This window comes from Cavia porcellus, unplaced genomic scaffold (assembly GCF_034190915.1).
Source record: "Cavia porcellus strain 051 isolate PalLab524CR breed Dunkin Hartley unplaced genomic scaffold, mCavPor4.1 scaffold_16, whole genome shotgun sequence".
Taxonomy (NCBI): domain Eukaryota; kingdom Metazoa; phylum Chordata; class Mammalia; order Rodentia; family Caviidae; genus Cavia; species Cavia porcellus.
Window position 1 is genome coordinate 28178776 of NW_026947499.1, and position 14804 is coordinate 28193579.

The following is a 14804-nucleotide window of genomic DNA, read 5'->3' on the forward strand; positions in this document are numbered from 1 at the left end:
GAACCCCTCCACATGCCTCCTGGGCCTCCTCTCTAATCAAAGTGCCAGCACTTTCTGTAGAATCTTTGACTATGTACAAATGTACAGTTCTCTCCACCCTGCTGGGCATAGGCTCTGCCTGTCTGTCTGTGTGGTGGGTCCTCTCTGAAGTTCAGCAGTTTGTACACTACACACAGATAACACATCCAACAGGTGCACTGGGACATACACTGTCCCAGATTCGTGAGATTATTAGGATGGATTCCCAGCAGACAGCAGTCAAGCATCTTGTTCTGAAAATACCAATCAATGATTGTTCTGCAGACTGCCGTCAACATTTTGAGGAAGGAATACCTCTATCTAATTTCAACAAAGCTGCCAGAGGGCTAGAGGAAAGCCCAGTGCTCAGTGCTAGGCACCAGGGCTGCACATATCAGGGCTCAGTGGATGCCAGCTGAAGAATACACAACTCTCTTCTTCCCACCCATCACCTGGACACCTCCGTACCTGACACCCTGCCATCCACACTGCCTGCCATTCCCACCAGGTGCTCCAGGACCTGCTCGCAGCAGGTGGTCTTCCCAGCACCACTCCGGCCCAAGGCTATGATACTCTGGTCTCTGCGCTGGCTCAGCATCGCCCAGTAGGCCCTCTGGGCCAGAGAGCTGATGTGGGCCGGCAGGCCATCTCGGCGGCCCTTGGACACCTGCAGGAAGATAGCAAGAATCAGTCTTCAGACCCAGCTACTGCCAGGGAGCACCCCAAGATGGTGACCCACCCTAGGACAAGGTCTCCATGCCCCACCGCCACCCTGGTCGGACCTTGCCAGAGAAGTCTCAGCTCTTCACTAGCCTCACCCACAGGTCCAGTCACACCACTGGCACAGTGTGAGTTCCTGGGTGACCTACGACTCTTTCTCAAGTCTGAGTGAATTAGACAGAAGCTTAACCCAGAGTCACATCAGCCCCTGCAGTTCATCTCACCATTCAAAGCATGGCACAGCAACTGCCTGAAATGAGGCAGCTGGATAAAATGGGGGCGATTGACTAGTGATGTCTGCCGCTAAACAGGGCATGGCAGGCGCCCTATGCATAGGCAATGACAGACTACCTGAAACCACACCCACTTCCTCTGCTTATCTATTCTCCCTTCAGTAAATCCCACTGAGGGTCTGCAATGTAGCAGACCCAACACGAGGCAAAAAGGACAAAGGAACTCTCTGTCAACCAGAAAGAGATACCTTTGTATATCTATTAGAGTGTCTTAAAAAACCGTCACTCACTATCCGGTTCTGGAGAAGACTGAAGCAACAGGAATCTCAGACTACCCTGGCAGGTGTCAACGTGGTTCCACCACTCCTCAAAGAGTCTGGCAGTTTCTTACTTAACCCCCAACACCATGCCAGGAACTTAACCAAAAGAAATGGGAATATGTACTCTCATTAGCCTCTGTGCTATTTATTATATTGAGTAAATACACAGCACCCCCCAAAACTGGAAACAATCCAAATGTCCTTCAACTGGTGAGCCAATGGAATCAACCATCCTGAGTTCTGCATGCCAAGTATACCTCAGAGAATACCTCAGTCCAGGAAAACTAGGACAACTGTCACCCTATGAATAAATAAACAAACCAGAAAAATACAGAAAGATTTAGAAATTACAGAAAAATAAAGGAAGAAACTCCAGGTAAATGTGACAAGATGTCTAAATCTTCGAATCTACGGTAGTGAATGAGACAGACTGATTCAAAAGGTTATATACAGTACAATTCTGTTTACGTGACTTTTTGGAAAAGACAAAAGTATCAAGACACAGAACAGATCAGTGACTGCCAGATGTGGCACTTCAATCTGAGGCTGATCACAGAGGATCCCAGAGACCTTTTACAGTTGGTGGCAACTGTTGTACAATTGATAATGGTTGTGGTGAAACAGTTGGTCACTTTTGTCAAAAATGCAAGGAACAGAACATTAACGAGATGAATTAAACTACATATGAGTTATACTTCAATTAACTTGACTCTTAAAAGTCCCTGTCTCTGAGCAGCTTGCTTCTGATGGGATGAGAGAAATGATCAGCACAGGATTCAGTTCCATCCAAGGGTGTCGTTTGAAAACCACAAGCCTGGGGGAGGTACCAAAGCAGGAGCAGAGAATGTGGATATTCTGGCACCCCAATACTGAAAAGTCAGAGAGACTCCTAGGAAGGCAGGAAAGGAGGCTCAGGAAGAAACCAGGGGAGCGGAATCCCTGCGCCAGGAAAGAGTGCCTGTAGGACAGGGAGGGAGGGACCTGGCTCCTCAGCACACTGAGGCTCAAGCTAAAGGAGACTGGAAACTGATACTGGCCTTGATAGCAGAGAGCCCAGCGATGACCCTGACAAATGTCTGCTTAGCAGGATTTCAGGGAAAAGCAAAGAGGAACGGTGAAATGAGTGGGAGGGCATGGAAAGGAGCAGGGAGAGTCCTGCTGGAAGAGATGTGCAGAGCCCAGGACGCCAAGAGGTGACTGTAAGGCATAGCAAGGTCCTTCTGCTCTCTCCAGTGCCTTGAGCCAGGGACAAGCCCAGCATGGTGGCCCTCTCCCTATCTGGGACCTCCAGCTGGGACACTCAATCTACTGTAGTTGCCCTTTCCTGCTACAAGACCTCATGAAGAGCAACAAGTCCCCATCCTATTGCAAAGAACACAGTTCAGCTAAGTCCTACAGCAAGCAAAGGTGGAACAAGCCCTACCTCATATGGTCACAACCTCAGGGCACAGAGCAGACACATGTCCTGTGATATAAGCCCTGAATCCATCTCTACTCTAGAAAACTTCAAGACCTAGGCGCAAGCCATCCTTTTCATCAGTCCCTCAAGTCTGCTGCCTGGAGAAGAGACTTTACATCTGCACACAGATCCATGGGTGCACAGTTGTGCACAACATCTCTGCACACAGAGATGCCCACCTGAGCCGTCTAGTCACACATCTGTTCACACCCACGAAGACTCTAATATCCTCAGTTCCCAGCTGCCTGGTGGATCAACCCTTTCTGCAAGAGAGACCTAGTTGAGCCCCAAAGCCATCTGCAAGGTGGCCCAGCCCTAACCTTGCCACAGGTCTGTACTCCCACCTGGTGGCTATCTGAAGAATCAGAGTTGACTCAGAGGCTGAGAGGTGGCTATGGGTTGGGTGATTTAAGGGAACAGGCAAGGAGGTCACACTGACCTGAGTCCCCTGTATGTAGCTCCCACTGCCCACACCTTGAGGCACTTTTGCTGGAACTCAATGATGGCCATGTGGACCTGGCCTGCTGTCCAAGCCTGGACAGACATGATTCCAGGGGCTTCCAAGGAGCCAGAGGCTCCTTGCAGACAGCTCAGAGGACCTGTGCTGCCATCACAGAAGCAGTAGCACTCATGGCAGGGAAGGGAAAGGCCAGGACCAAGCTCCTACCCACTCAGGACTTCCAAGGTCCTCACAGGCTCTGCCCAAAGACAGCATGCCTGGAGAGGCCTGTGGGGGCACTAAAGGGGCAGGGAAGAAGGCACTTGAAGAAAAGAAATCTTAGAAAGAGGTGTGCAGGACCACGGGCTCCTCTCTGTAAACTAGGGGACTCATCATCAGGGACTAGTATGAATGTGTTCCTGGAGGAATTCAAAGGGCGAGATGTTTGGTGGATTTTCCCTGGAAGATGAGAAGACTGAGGCAAGAGAAGCCTCACAGTCTTTCCAAAGCCCCAGTGTCGCAAAGGCCTGTGCCCTTGCAAATCCCCAGAACAGGACCAAGTGGGGTGCTTCCCTTTCTCCTCTGTCTCCCTATCTGTCTCCGACAACAGCTGAGAGGATCCTGCTTTGAGGTCAGTCAGCTGCTCCCTCCACTCACGCCACTCCCAGCACTTCTAAGCCACTATCACTCCCAGAGTAAAAGCCAGAGCCTGGATCAGCACACGGGAGGCCAGAGCCATGACTGCTGGGCTCCTCCTGACCTCAGACCTCACCTACGTCCCCTTCCCTCGCTCCTCCACGCGGCCACTGTGCTGTTGCTACTCATGGCCTGCTGCCCTCCCTATAAGCCTGTTCTCTGCCCTGCTGCTGACCGCCAGGCTGGGAAAGCTCAATGTTCATCTGGTGGAAAAGGATGCAGCTGCGGTTCCAAATCTCACCGCAAGGCGACACTGAGGGATTTCCTTTGCTTTCACTGCCACCTCCGCAAAAGCTGACCATGTCTAACTGGGAAGTAGGGAAAGAGAAGGGCAGAGAGAATAGCAAAACAAAAAGGGCCAGGCTGTAACTCAGGGTTGGAGTGCCTGCCTAGCATGTGGGAGGCCCTGGGTTCCATCCCCAGCCCCCCAAAGGGGCAAAACAAAAGAACAACGATAACACAAAACCAACCAAGATCTGAGGCTTCCATTTCCGCAGCCATGTGAGCGTTCAGAACCAAGAGTTTAGTACTGCGTCGGGCACACAGAGAAGCCCGAGGCACAGGTGTCCCCCAACCCCTCCAGCTGCTAGGCCTAACAGCTGCTTCCTAGCCCCTCCCCCTCCCCCGCAGCATTCATCTTTGAAATAGACTCATAGACCTCCCTGCGTCGGACAAGTATGAGAACCGAGTAGGGACATAGAGACATTGCTGTTATCTGGCACAAGGCGATACCCACTAGGCAGGTTCTCCGCATCATTATCTCCCTGACGCTCCCGGCCCAGTCCCCACTACCCACTCTCAGGGCCGGGGCTCACAGGCCCTCCATGTTCAAGACGCCCTGAGCTCTGCCATCACACCCACTCACCCTCCCCCCACGGTGCCTCACCTTCCCCGAAGAGAGCTTCGCGGGCCCCTGGGGCTGGAGGACGAGGAGGTCCGGACCAGCGCAGGTGTGCAGCAGCTGCGCCCGGGCGCGCTGCAGAAGCGTGTTGAGAACACTGGATTCGTTGACACTGATGAGAGAGGCCAGGTCGTCGGCCTGGTCCAGCTCAGGGGGGTTGGCCTGCGAAACACACACAGAAATGCCTCCTCTGCCCCCATGACGCACGTGCACACATCTACACGCATGCGCAGGAAGGCACGCATACATGAACGCATGCACTCACCCGGCCCCTTGGGAGTCACGAGCCAAAGAAACAAAGGCACTGGAGGGACAGTGACCAGACCCTGCCCATAAAATAGGGGAGCCCCTTCTCCTAGTCCCCATACATCTTGAGAGCCCACCTCTTCACTCTAGTCAGCTCTCCTGTGTTCACTGCTCGTTAAGGATAGATGCTCTCGAAACAGACCTAGCAAAATTCGGAACAAGTCTTGCATCAAATGCCACAAAAAGGCTATATTTCAGAGCGTGTACTGTCACTGCCTCTTTTCTATGTCTTAAAAGAGAGATCTGGGTGTGCTTCTGGTACCCAGCGATGGAAGTCAAACAATCCAAATAGTCTCTTGGGCCACATTCCCACTGAAAGTTAATCCCTTAGAGATACTCCAGAGTCTCTAAGAGAAAGATCGAGGCCCCAAAATACCGGTTATCAGAACCTATGCTATAGTTACTGACAAGTAGTAGATTTATCTGTGAGCTTCTTGGCAGCCAGAGTGAAAAAGGAAATCTGTAGCATGATTTTCAATGTCCATAAAATGAAAAGCAGTCACCTTCCTGGATCACTCAGAACCCCACTGTCAAGACCTGATAAGCGTGTCTCTTGTGTGTTTTCATAAAGGGGATGCCATAGGCAGAGTAAATGACACCATAATATTACTCACCAGCAGAGAAAGGAATTCAGCTATAGGGTAATCCTATAGCCCTCTCAAGGGCATCAAACCAAAGTGGTATCTGCAGTCAGGCCCAAAGAAATCTCTTGCAAGGCTGGGAAGGAGGGCGCAGGACAGGCAAGGACAGGACGGGAAACTCACCCGGTGAACATGCTCCTCATCAACCTCAGTGACCGTTTTGTCAGCATCAATGCAAAGTCGCACCCTTCCTGCCGGCAGGTCAGCTGTTCCCTCATCTGGCTTTAGCACCGTTGCTGGTTGGAGAGGAAAAAGGAAAAAACAGTGTGGAAGAGGGGAGGGAATGTGAAAGAACAGAGAAGAGAGTGCTGGAGCCAGGCCAGGGAATGGAGGGGGACAGGGACTTGTCAGAAGGGAGCCGCACCCTCTCCCATTAGGGTCTGTTTACGTGGAGGGGGTCTCAAGTTTGACCCCACCAAACCCTTTAAGGACAGAGGATAAGTCTGACTTACTGGGCCAGGCAAAGTAGGCAGCCAGTTGATTGGGGGCACTGGCCCATCTCCTACCTAAGCCTGAGACCTAGCCTGGCCCTCCTCATACTGAGTAGTGGCATGCAGACTGCCATTTCCTTTTGGGTACCTGTGGCAGACATCACTAATCAACCCCTCTTCCCAGCCATATTGCAACTAGATCTCGGAATCTCTGAGTGCAGTCTCCAGCCACAACTAACTGGTAAAGTAGGCTCATGAGATGGAATCTCTTTGCTCACCTGCTCTGGACTTTGTAGATCTATAGGAACCAAACCACCATTATGGCAGGAAAGAATTAGTTAATTAATTATAAGGCTTAAATGTCATTGAAATGGTACCCACTAAGCCAGCTACCAAAGCTGAGCTATCCCCAACCCCCAAAAGACCACAATCTCTATCCTAGTCTCTACTGTTCTTTACCAATCTCTTTCTACCCCAAATCAGGACCCAGAAAAGAGGGATAATAACTAGAGGGGATGTAAGAGGAGCAAACTTAAACCCCCAAGGGATGCTAACACCCTAATTACCAAGAGTAAATCCATCCTTCTGAACCAGCCAGACCTTCTCTGCCTCATACCATCTGTCCTCATGATCCTGGGAACAGAGACCACGCAAATTAAACCAGCAAAGTGACACCAGCCCCACTCTGTCACTGGAAATTTGTCATAGTGTGTCCTATGACTACTGAATCAGAATCTGTTGGGAGGGGGTGTTTAAATGCAAATTCCTGGGCCCTGCTCCTGGTCTTTGGAATGGGATTTCCAAGATGGGTCTGAGAATCTGCATTTTAGCCCATCTGCTCTTTTTGACACCTCAGCCTTGACAACTGTCGGATGACATGGTAAATAAGCTGATCCCTATCAACTAAGTGGGGGACCTCTCATTTTGAGAACAGGCTCCCACTCATGGATAATTCTACCCCAGTTCAGGAGCATGCATGCCTTAGGACTCTTATTCATGAAGGAAGTGCCCCTCTCGTCATCTGGGGGCTTCCTGGCTCTGGCACCTCTCTTCGATGCCCTGTCTACCCCTCACCCTCCCAGGGTACAGATATGTCCCATTCTTCCATCTCTGGAGGGTCCTGCCCATCACTCCCCATTCCCGGGCTGCAGCCCATCACCTGGTCCAAGTCTCCTCTGTGGTCGCCTCTGCCCCGGTCCTGCAGGGCAGGCCCCTCCTGGGTCTGCATCTGTCCTGGAGGCTTTTCGGCCTGAGTCTCCCGAGAAGGCTCTCCACACCCCTCCTGCCGTGGCTCTGGGGCCCCGGCTGTTTCCTCCGCTTTGGTGCAGTGCTCCTCAGCTCTCTGCGCACTGCTCTCTGGCTGCCTTTCTGGCTCAGTGGCCACAGGTGACACCCTCTCTGCAGCTACTTCCTTTGGAGTTTTGCAGCCCTTCTCAGCCTGGGTCCCAGCTCCACCTGTTCCCGCAGCCTTCCCCTTAGGCTGCTGCACCTCTTCTGACTTGAGAGCCTCACTTGCTTTCCCAAGCTCAACTGCTTCCTCCAGTGTCCTGGGAACCTCCCCCACCTGCCCTGCCTTCCCCTGCCCTTTGCCCTTCTCCTCCATCTTGGCCTGAGGCTTACCTGTCTTCCCTGTGGTACTTGGAGGCTCACTTTCTCTGTCCTTCTTGCTCTGGGGACCATCCCACTTGCTTTTTCTGCTCAGGGACCCTCCCCACTTTCTCCACTGCACTTGGGGCCCAGCACGCTTTCCTTCGGCTCCCACATCCTTGGACACCATGTCCTTGGACACATTTATCTTTTCCATCTTGCTTGGGGGATCCCCTCCCTCCTTCTCCACTGTCCCCAGTTGCCCCTCATCACCTGCTCCGTGGCTCTGAGGCCTAGTCCTCTGTTCCTCTTTGCCCTTGGTCTCACCTCCTTTTGACCCCTTGGTCATGGGGCCCCCACTCCCTTTTGCCACTGTGCCTTGACCCTTCTCGCCTTTTTTCCCTTGGCCTGGGTCCCCATGTCCCCCAGTCGGGGTCTTCTCAGGCTTTGAGGCCAAATCCTCAGTGCTGGCCTGAAGGCCAGAAGGAGTTCCTGGGGTCTCCCCTTTCTTTGACCCTCCAGGGTCTGTGACCGTAGGTGAGGTCTTGCAAGTGGGAACATCACGGGCTTGGGTCCTCTGCTCCGGCTTGGCAGCTTCTGGGTCCAGCTTGGCTACCATTAGCAGCACGTCACCCCTCCTCACTCCCTTCTTGAAGGGCAAGGCTTTTCTGGCCGGTGTCCCCCTGGGGGCCGGTTCCTGGGGCCTCTCACCATTGATGCTGGTCGTCAGCGCAGGGTCAGCACTGCCAGACCCCTGGCTGTCCTTGCCCGGAATGCTTGTGCTTTGTGGAGAAGTAGACTGGCTGTCCCCAGAAGTCTGTTGGCTTCCAGATTTAGTGCCACTGTGGGCCTTGCTGTTGGGTTGGCTAATGGAAACATCTGAGGTCTAGGAAAGAAATCACCATACTGAGCAGCTGACCCAACATCTCTGCCATGCACTCATGCTTATCCACCCAACTATCCATCCAAATTATCCTCCAGTGCCTCCAAGATCCCACAGGCTAAGCGCCTTGGTGCAGAGCCTCAAGGCCAAGGGACAGAGTGGAAGGACAGTGAATTTGGGAGCCCACAGAATCAAGTTCAACTCCTAGCTCTTGCATACCCTCACAATATGGCCTTAGGAAAATTTGCTCTCCCTCTTTGAACTGGCATCCTTATCAATAAAATGAAGATGGTAAAGGCTGACCTTACAGGGTAGGAATGAGGATTTGTGATATTGAACAGATAATGAGCCCCTACATGTAGCTATGATGTCTGGCTTCATCCCCAGACCTCATCTGGCCCTTCCACTTGGGACCATGTTGATGCACCCTTGCATTCACTTGTGCTGAGGACTAGGGCTCGCACCTGCTCTTGCACTCAAACCAGCCCTGAGAGTGAGTTGATTCCTCCTACCAACCCAAGCCTCCATGTCTCTTTACTCAGGTCCTGTTCATCACTTGTGCCATTGCCATGACCTCAAAACTGGGTTGCTTTCTGCTGATCCAATGATGTGGGTAGTTGCCCATAGTTTACAGGAAAATCACTCCACACTGCATCAGACATTCAAATCCTCAAGGAGGAGCACCCAGCCGCATTCTGGTCTGATTGTCCTTTCTTATCTCGTGCTACATGGGACATCTCCCACCTTCTGTGACCCTTCCCTGCCTCTCTAAGAGTGGCTACCAGCACCCACCCTCCCTCCTGTCACTTTTTCACCATCTGCTCACCATTCTATGCTCAGCTTGGCTGTCCCTCTCCATAAAGCTTTGCCTGCACACCCTGTCAGAAGCCATTTCATACTTCTGCAGAGTTCCAGAACACCAGGCCGTTTCCTCCATCCCAACAGTGACCCATTCTGAGCTCCATTCTAGCTTTTATTTGTGTCCGCACCTGTGTTAGAGGTAGATGCCACAAAAGTACATACAGCCCTCTCCTCACCTCTTTACTACTAAAAATGGCATTGGCCAAAGACACTTCACAGTGGGTTCTGCATCACTATGGTGCAGCATCTTGCTGCCTCTTGAGGATGCTGAAAAGTGGATGCTCAACTGCACCCCATTCTGCAGACAAGAATGAAGACACACAAATGCCAGGTGTCCCACGACAAAGCTGCAATGTGAAGCTGGGGCTCTTGGACCCAAATGCTGCTGCCCTCAACAGATGAATATCATATGCCTTTTGTTGACTCATTTTATTTTTCTTTTGAGACAGGGTTTCTCTATGCCTTTCAGGCTGGCCTCGAACTCACTTTGAGCCCAGACTGGCCTGAAATTTGTTGCAGTAATCCTCTGCCTCGGCCACCCAAGTGCTGGGATTATGGCCATGCACTACCATGCCAGCCCCTTTCTTGACTTTCTAAGGCTTTTTGGAATTTCCCAAGAGCTTTAAAACCAGAAGCTTTGCCCTGCTTCTCAGGGCCTCTGAGGTAGTTGGTCTGGCTGGAGTATCTTTAGTGAGTTCAGTGCACTGCCGGAGCTCAACACCCCAGCTCTGCACCCTCAGCCAAGTGGCTCGGACTGACCTCCTGGGACTGCAGGACACAGCCTCAGAACAGAATTCACTGCACTTGACAAGTCTTACCCCGTCTACACCCTCCTGAAAAGTGAGTCACTGCCGTATTTTTAACCAGCTGCCACGAGGAGGCAGTAACATGGGAATGCACCACACAGGCTCTCCAAGCCCAGCCTCCCCCATGCTGCATGTCTGTGAGTTCTTGTCCTCTAGTTCCTGACAAAGCCCTTGGTCCCCATAGCAGCCTTCTCCACATATGGAAGGAGTGGCCCCTCTAGAGCCCCGAGAGTCAAGAAGAACTGTATAGCACATCTGTTTTACAAGTGTATTAGCTGAAGCCTATGCGGGGAAGGGACTTGTCCTGGACTGCCCCCAGTGATGGGGCAGGGCCAGGACCGATTTTCCCTGACATTCCTCTCAAGGGCTCTGCCACTTCTTGGCCCTCACTGGTCACATGGCCTTAGAAAAATTAGGTCACCTCTGTGATCCTCGCTCCCCTTCATGCCACATGGGAATGGATCCTGTGGCTCCTTGCCAGGATTCTCTGGGGATCAAATGGGATTGTTGTGCTGGCACAAGGGGAGAGCATCCAGGGTTGTTTACTCATGAGGACAAAAAAAGTCCATCACCAAGATGTCACAGGGATGTGTTCCAGAGGCTACCCTGCTCCAGCTCCTGAAGCATCCTGGCTTTTGAGCAGCCACCTGCTGTGATCTAGGGCCTGTCCCACACTTGCACCCCATTCTGCAGACAAGAATGCAAACACACAAATGCCAGGTGTCCTACAACAAAGCTGCAATGTGAAGCTGGGGCTCTGAGCCTCTACCCAGTACCAGCAGTGAGAATTTGTCCCCATGCTCAGCTCAGTTTGGCTTCCTCTCTTGTTCAAAGTGATGTCAGCATGGTCCACAGCCTTATGAGCCCCTGTCCTTCCCAACTCTCCAAGGCCACCACATTGGCCACCTCACTCACCAGAGGGCTCTTCTCCGGGCAGCTCACAAAGATGGAAGACACACAGGCTCACAGTCTGGCTCAGCCTCTATCTGGTCTCAGGACACTGGGCAAGTCATTGATCTCCCCACCTCTGACACGTGACTGTGATCTCATCCACCCCATTGCCACAGCATCCTGAGTGAGCCCATGGACAGCAAAGTGAGCATTGTCTGGTGACACACAGAACTCTGCGCCAATTTCTCAAGACTTGACAACTGCAGTCTGGGGCCTACTGAAATCAGGCAGGCATGGGGACAGGGTCATGCTCTCCTAGCAAAGCTCAGCCAGAATATTTCTACAGCTGCTGCTGTTTCAGCTGCCAGAGGATTTCCTGGTGCAGCAAAGTCATTGTCACTGGACAGGGGCAGGCATGTGTGGGCCTGCTCAGGCCGACAGAAGCTGAGGAGGAGGAGAGAGGTGACAGGATGGCCACTAGGCTCAGGCAACTCCTGGCCATGAGGCCACTGGGTCACTCAGTCCATTATGGAAGTGTGTCCTTTGCCCCTAGGGCACACTGGAGAGTAAGTAGAGGAGATGCCCTTTCTGAAAGCCCCACACAATGATATTCCAGGCCACACTGCTCTCCAGCCCTGCCACTCTAGTGCCCAGCCTCCTTGCTTAAGGAACTGGAGGGAAAGAGGAAGATAAGCTAGCCCCCACAGGGGCTACTTAATCTGCCCCATATTCAATGATTGCTTCAATCTATCAGTAGTGCCCAGAACAATGAAAGGTTTTTAGTGGACATCAGTCAATCAGAAAGGATGCCAGATGGAGCAGGGTAGTATGGTCCTTAACTTGGCCACACGTTGGCCCTTCAATTGTTGGACGTTGCCATTCCAAAGGACTCAGGGGAGAGGGAGAGGAAGGCAACTGGGAGGCTCTTGGCATCCTTAAGCCATGAGCATTGCTCACCTGATATAGAGCAGTTTCCATACTTTAGCAGCAATACATCTATAGCAGTGAGTAGCAACTAATTTGAGTCTCTTAGCCTGCTTTAAATGAGCTGACTGTACCTTAGCTAGTATGCAGCTTTTCCTTTCCATAAAACTAGGTAAAATCATCTCCATCCATCATATATCAATTGCTATCATTCATTAATTCATTCATTCCACAAACTTTTTTTTTTGTCTTTTTCTTTTTTTTTTTTTTATCAGTACTGGGAATCGAACTCACAACCGCCTGCTTGCAAGGCAGGTGCTTATGCCGCTGACCTAAATCCTCAGGCCCCCACAAACATTTTTTGAACATTTACTATTGGACATACACTATGAGAGCTGCTCAAGATGCGACTGAATGAAAGAGGAAGTCATTGTTCTTAAAGAATTTCTAGTGTAATCAATCCTATGATCAAATAGTACGCTTTCCAAAGATGAGCATAGGAGGTACGGCAGAAATCCGAGGAAGGAGAGCAAGGAGAAAACATTTACATTTCTAGAGAAATGTAAAATTAGGATAGGTTTTGAAGGTTTCATAGGAGTTCAACAGATAGAGTTGAAGAAAAGACATTCTTCAAAACAGAGACAGCAGAGCCAAGAATTGACTCGGTGAAATCTTATAGGACAAGATGTAGGTACATTTGGAAAGGCACCTGGTCCCCTTCCTGAGAGCTACTCACCTCTCGTTCTGGGGAGGCAAGCACTGCCTCTTTCCTCAGTCTCGCTTCTTTGGATTCTTTCTCAGTCTCCCGGACCAGCTGCCGAATGAATCCCCCTGGGATGACAGAGAAGAGGGGAGGGGGCGAGGATGGCGGCGGGCTCTTGTCCTCCTCCCGGATCTGTTTGCATAAGCAAGCAAGGAGAGATCCCAGTGAGCTGGCAGGGCAGACTGCCCCCAGAGAGGGTGCCATGGAGCCTGCGAGGACTGCAGGGGATACCCATGACCAAACCAGTATCTGAGGCCACATCAAAGTGAGGAAGCCTCAAGGGTTTCCAAAGACCTCATAACAGTACACAAAGATTCAGTGCAGTAAAGGCTTCCCAGCCAATGCAATCTCTGCTTGAAACAAGTCCTTGCCATTTGAACTTGGGTCATCAGGGCCATCCATTCCCCACCATGGCTTGGGATGGACCCATGTCTGAGAGGATCTGCCCTGGAGGGAACTTCTTTGGCTTACAGAAGGGGATGGATCACTGGCAACCACCCACACCTTCCCATCCTACCACTTGGAGTTAGTATAATAGATCCAACACTGAACACTTCACTTCCTGAGTGCCAGGACATGGCAGGGAACACAGGGGCCTGCATCCAGAGTTTATATAGTTGGCCCTCTGTGTCTGTGGCTGTCACATCAATGACTTCAACCACTCACAGGGAAAAATATTTAAGGGGAAAAATTGCATCTGTGTGAAACACATGCAAACTATAATACAGCATAAGAACTACTCCCAAAGTACTGACACTGTCCTGGGTGTTATAAGTCACCTCAAGATGATTTAGATTATTCAGGAGGACGTGCATAGGTTCTGTGAAAATACTATACCACTTTATATAAGAAACTTGAGCATCTGTGGATTTTGATATCTGCAAGGGGTCCTGATACTAATTTATCATGGGTATTGAGGGACAGTTGTGTAAGGACCAGCCCTGTAGCTCCCTCAAATGACCCCACTGTATTTTTTTCATGACCCTTATACCAGCACCTGGGCAGCCACAGACTCCCTAAAACCACCTCCTAAAACAGGGATCCTTCACAGGGATGTTTTACTACTAGAAACATGGCCAGGCCAGAACTGGCCAGCTATGCTAAAAGCTGAGACCCCTCAGAGAGTGACCTTGGGGGCTGAGACATAGAACCAACTGTAGCCAGCTGGTGTGTGTGTCTTTAACCTGGATCACTGTGGCTGCCTGTGAGAAAAAGCAAACCCCAGGGCTTTATATGGAATAGCCACACTCTGGTTTAAAATAGCCTCTTTATCAGGGTTTCTGCACATGTCTGGTAAAGGCTTGCTGTCTGCAGCCCAGCTGATAAAGGCATCCAAAGGAGACCCGAGGCAAGGAGATGGGGTGGGGTAGGCATGGGGGAGTTCTGATGCAGACTTCTGCCCAGGCATGGGATATGATTAGGTTATGCAAGGCCAGGCTCAGGACCAAGACGCACTTCATAAAAGAGAGTGAGTCTAAAGCTGGTGCTGCCCACTACTTCTTCCAACATGGGCCCAGACACTGTGCCCAGGCAGCCTAAGAAGACCACTGACAGTCTCTCTTCCTGTTTCTGCCTCCAAACAAATGACATGCACAAAGCTGGGAGGCCACAGAATGACAGAGACAGAGAGAGAGAGACTTTTATGAGAACTAAAGGAAGAAACTGAGCAGAAGAACCCATTTCTAATCCTCCATGGTGACAGAAGGTAGAGACCATGAAATTCCACCCCTGTAATATCAGCCTGGCAGCCCATAGCTCCACCTTTGCCCCTCCTCTTCCCACACACCCCCACCATCAGCACCAAGACTGGGCAGTGTGGGTCTCCCCTCATTCTCATTTCCAGCCCCCCAGCTCAGGGCCATCAAGAGCATGATCACCAGTGTCACCTGGGTCAGGAAGGTGGGGCTAACCAAGTTGGCTAAGGA

General features: G+C 51.3%; 1 protein-coding gene across 3 annotated transcripts in view; it reads right to left on the reverse strand.

The window, feature by feature from the left end:
- Myo18b (myosin XVIIIB) overlaps positions 1-14804 on the reverse strand; it is a 246939-nt gene that overhangs the window by 221683 nt on the left and 10452 nt on the right. For all 3 annotated transcript variants that reach the window (XM_013142193.2, XM_013142192.2, XM_063226027.1), the window contains exons 3-8: positions 12853-13011; positions 7324-8637; positions 6731-6797; positions 5857-5969; positions 4772-4948; positions 487-685 (exon numbers count right to left, since the gene is read on the reverse strand). In XM_013142193.2, coding sequence (XP_012997647.1) covers positions 487-685; positions 4772-4948; positions 5857-5969; positions 6731-6797; positions 7324-8637; positions 12853-13011 — 2029 coding nt within the window. The remainder of the gene's footprint in view (positions 1-486; positions 686-4771; positions 4949-5856; positions 5970-6730; positions 6798-7323; positions 8638-12852; positions 13012-14804) is intronic.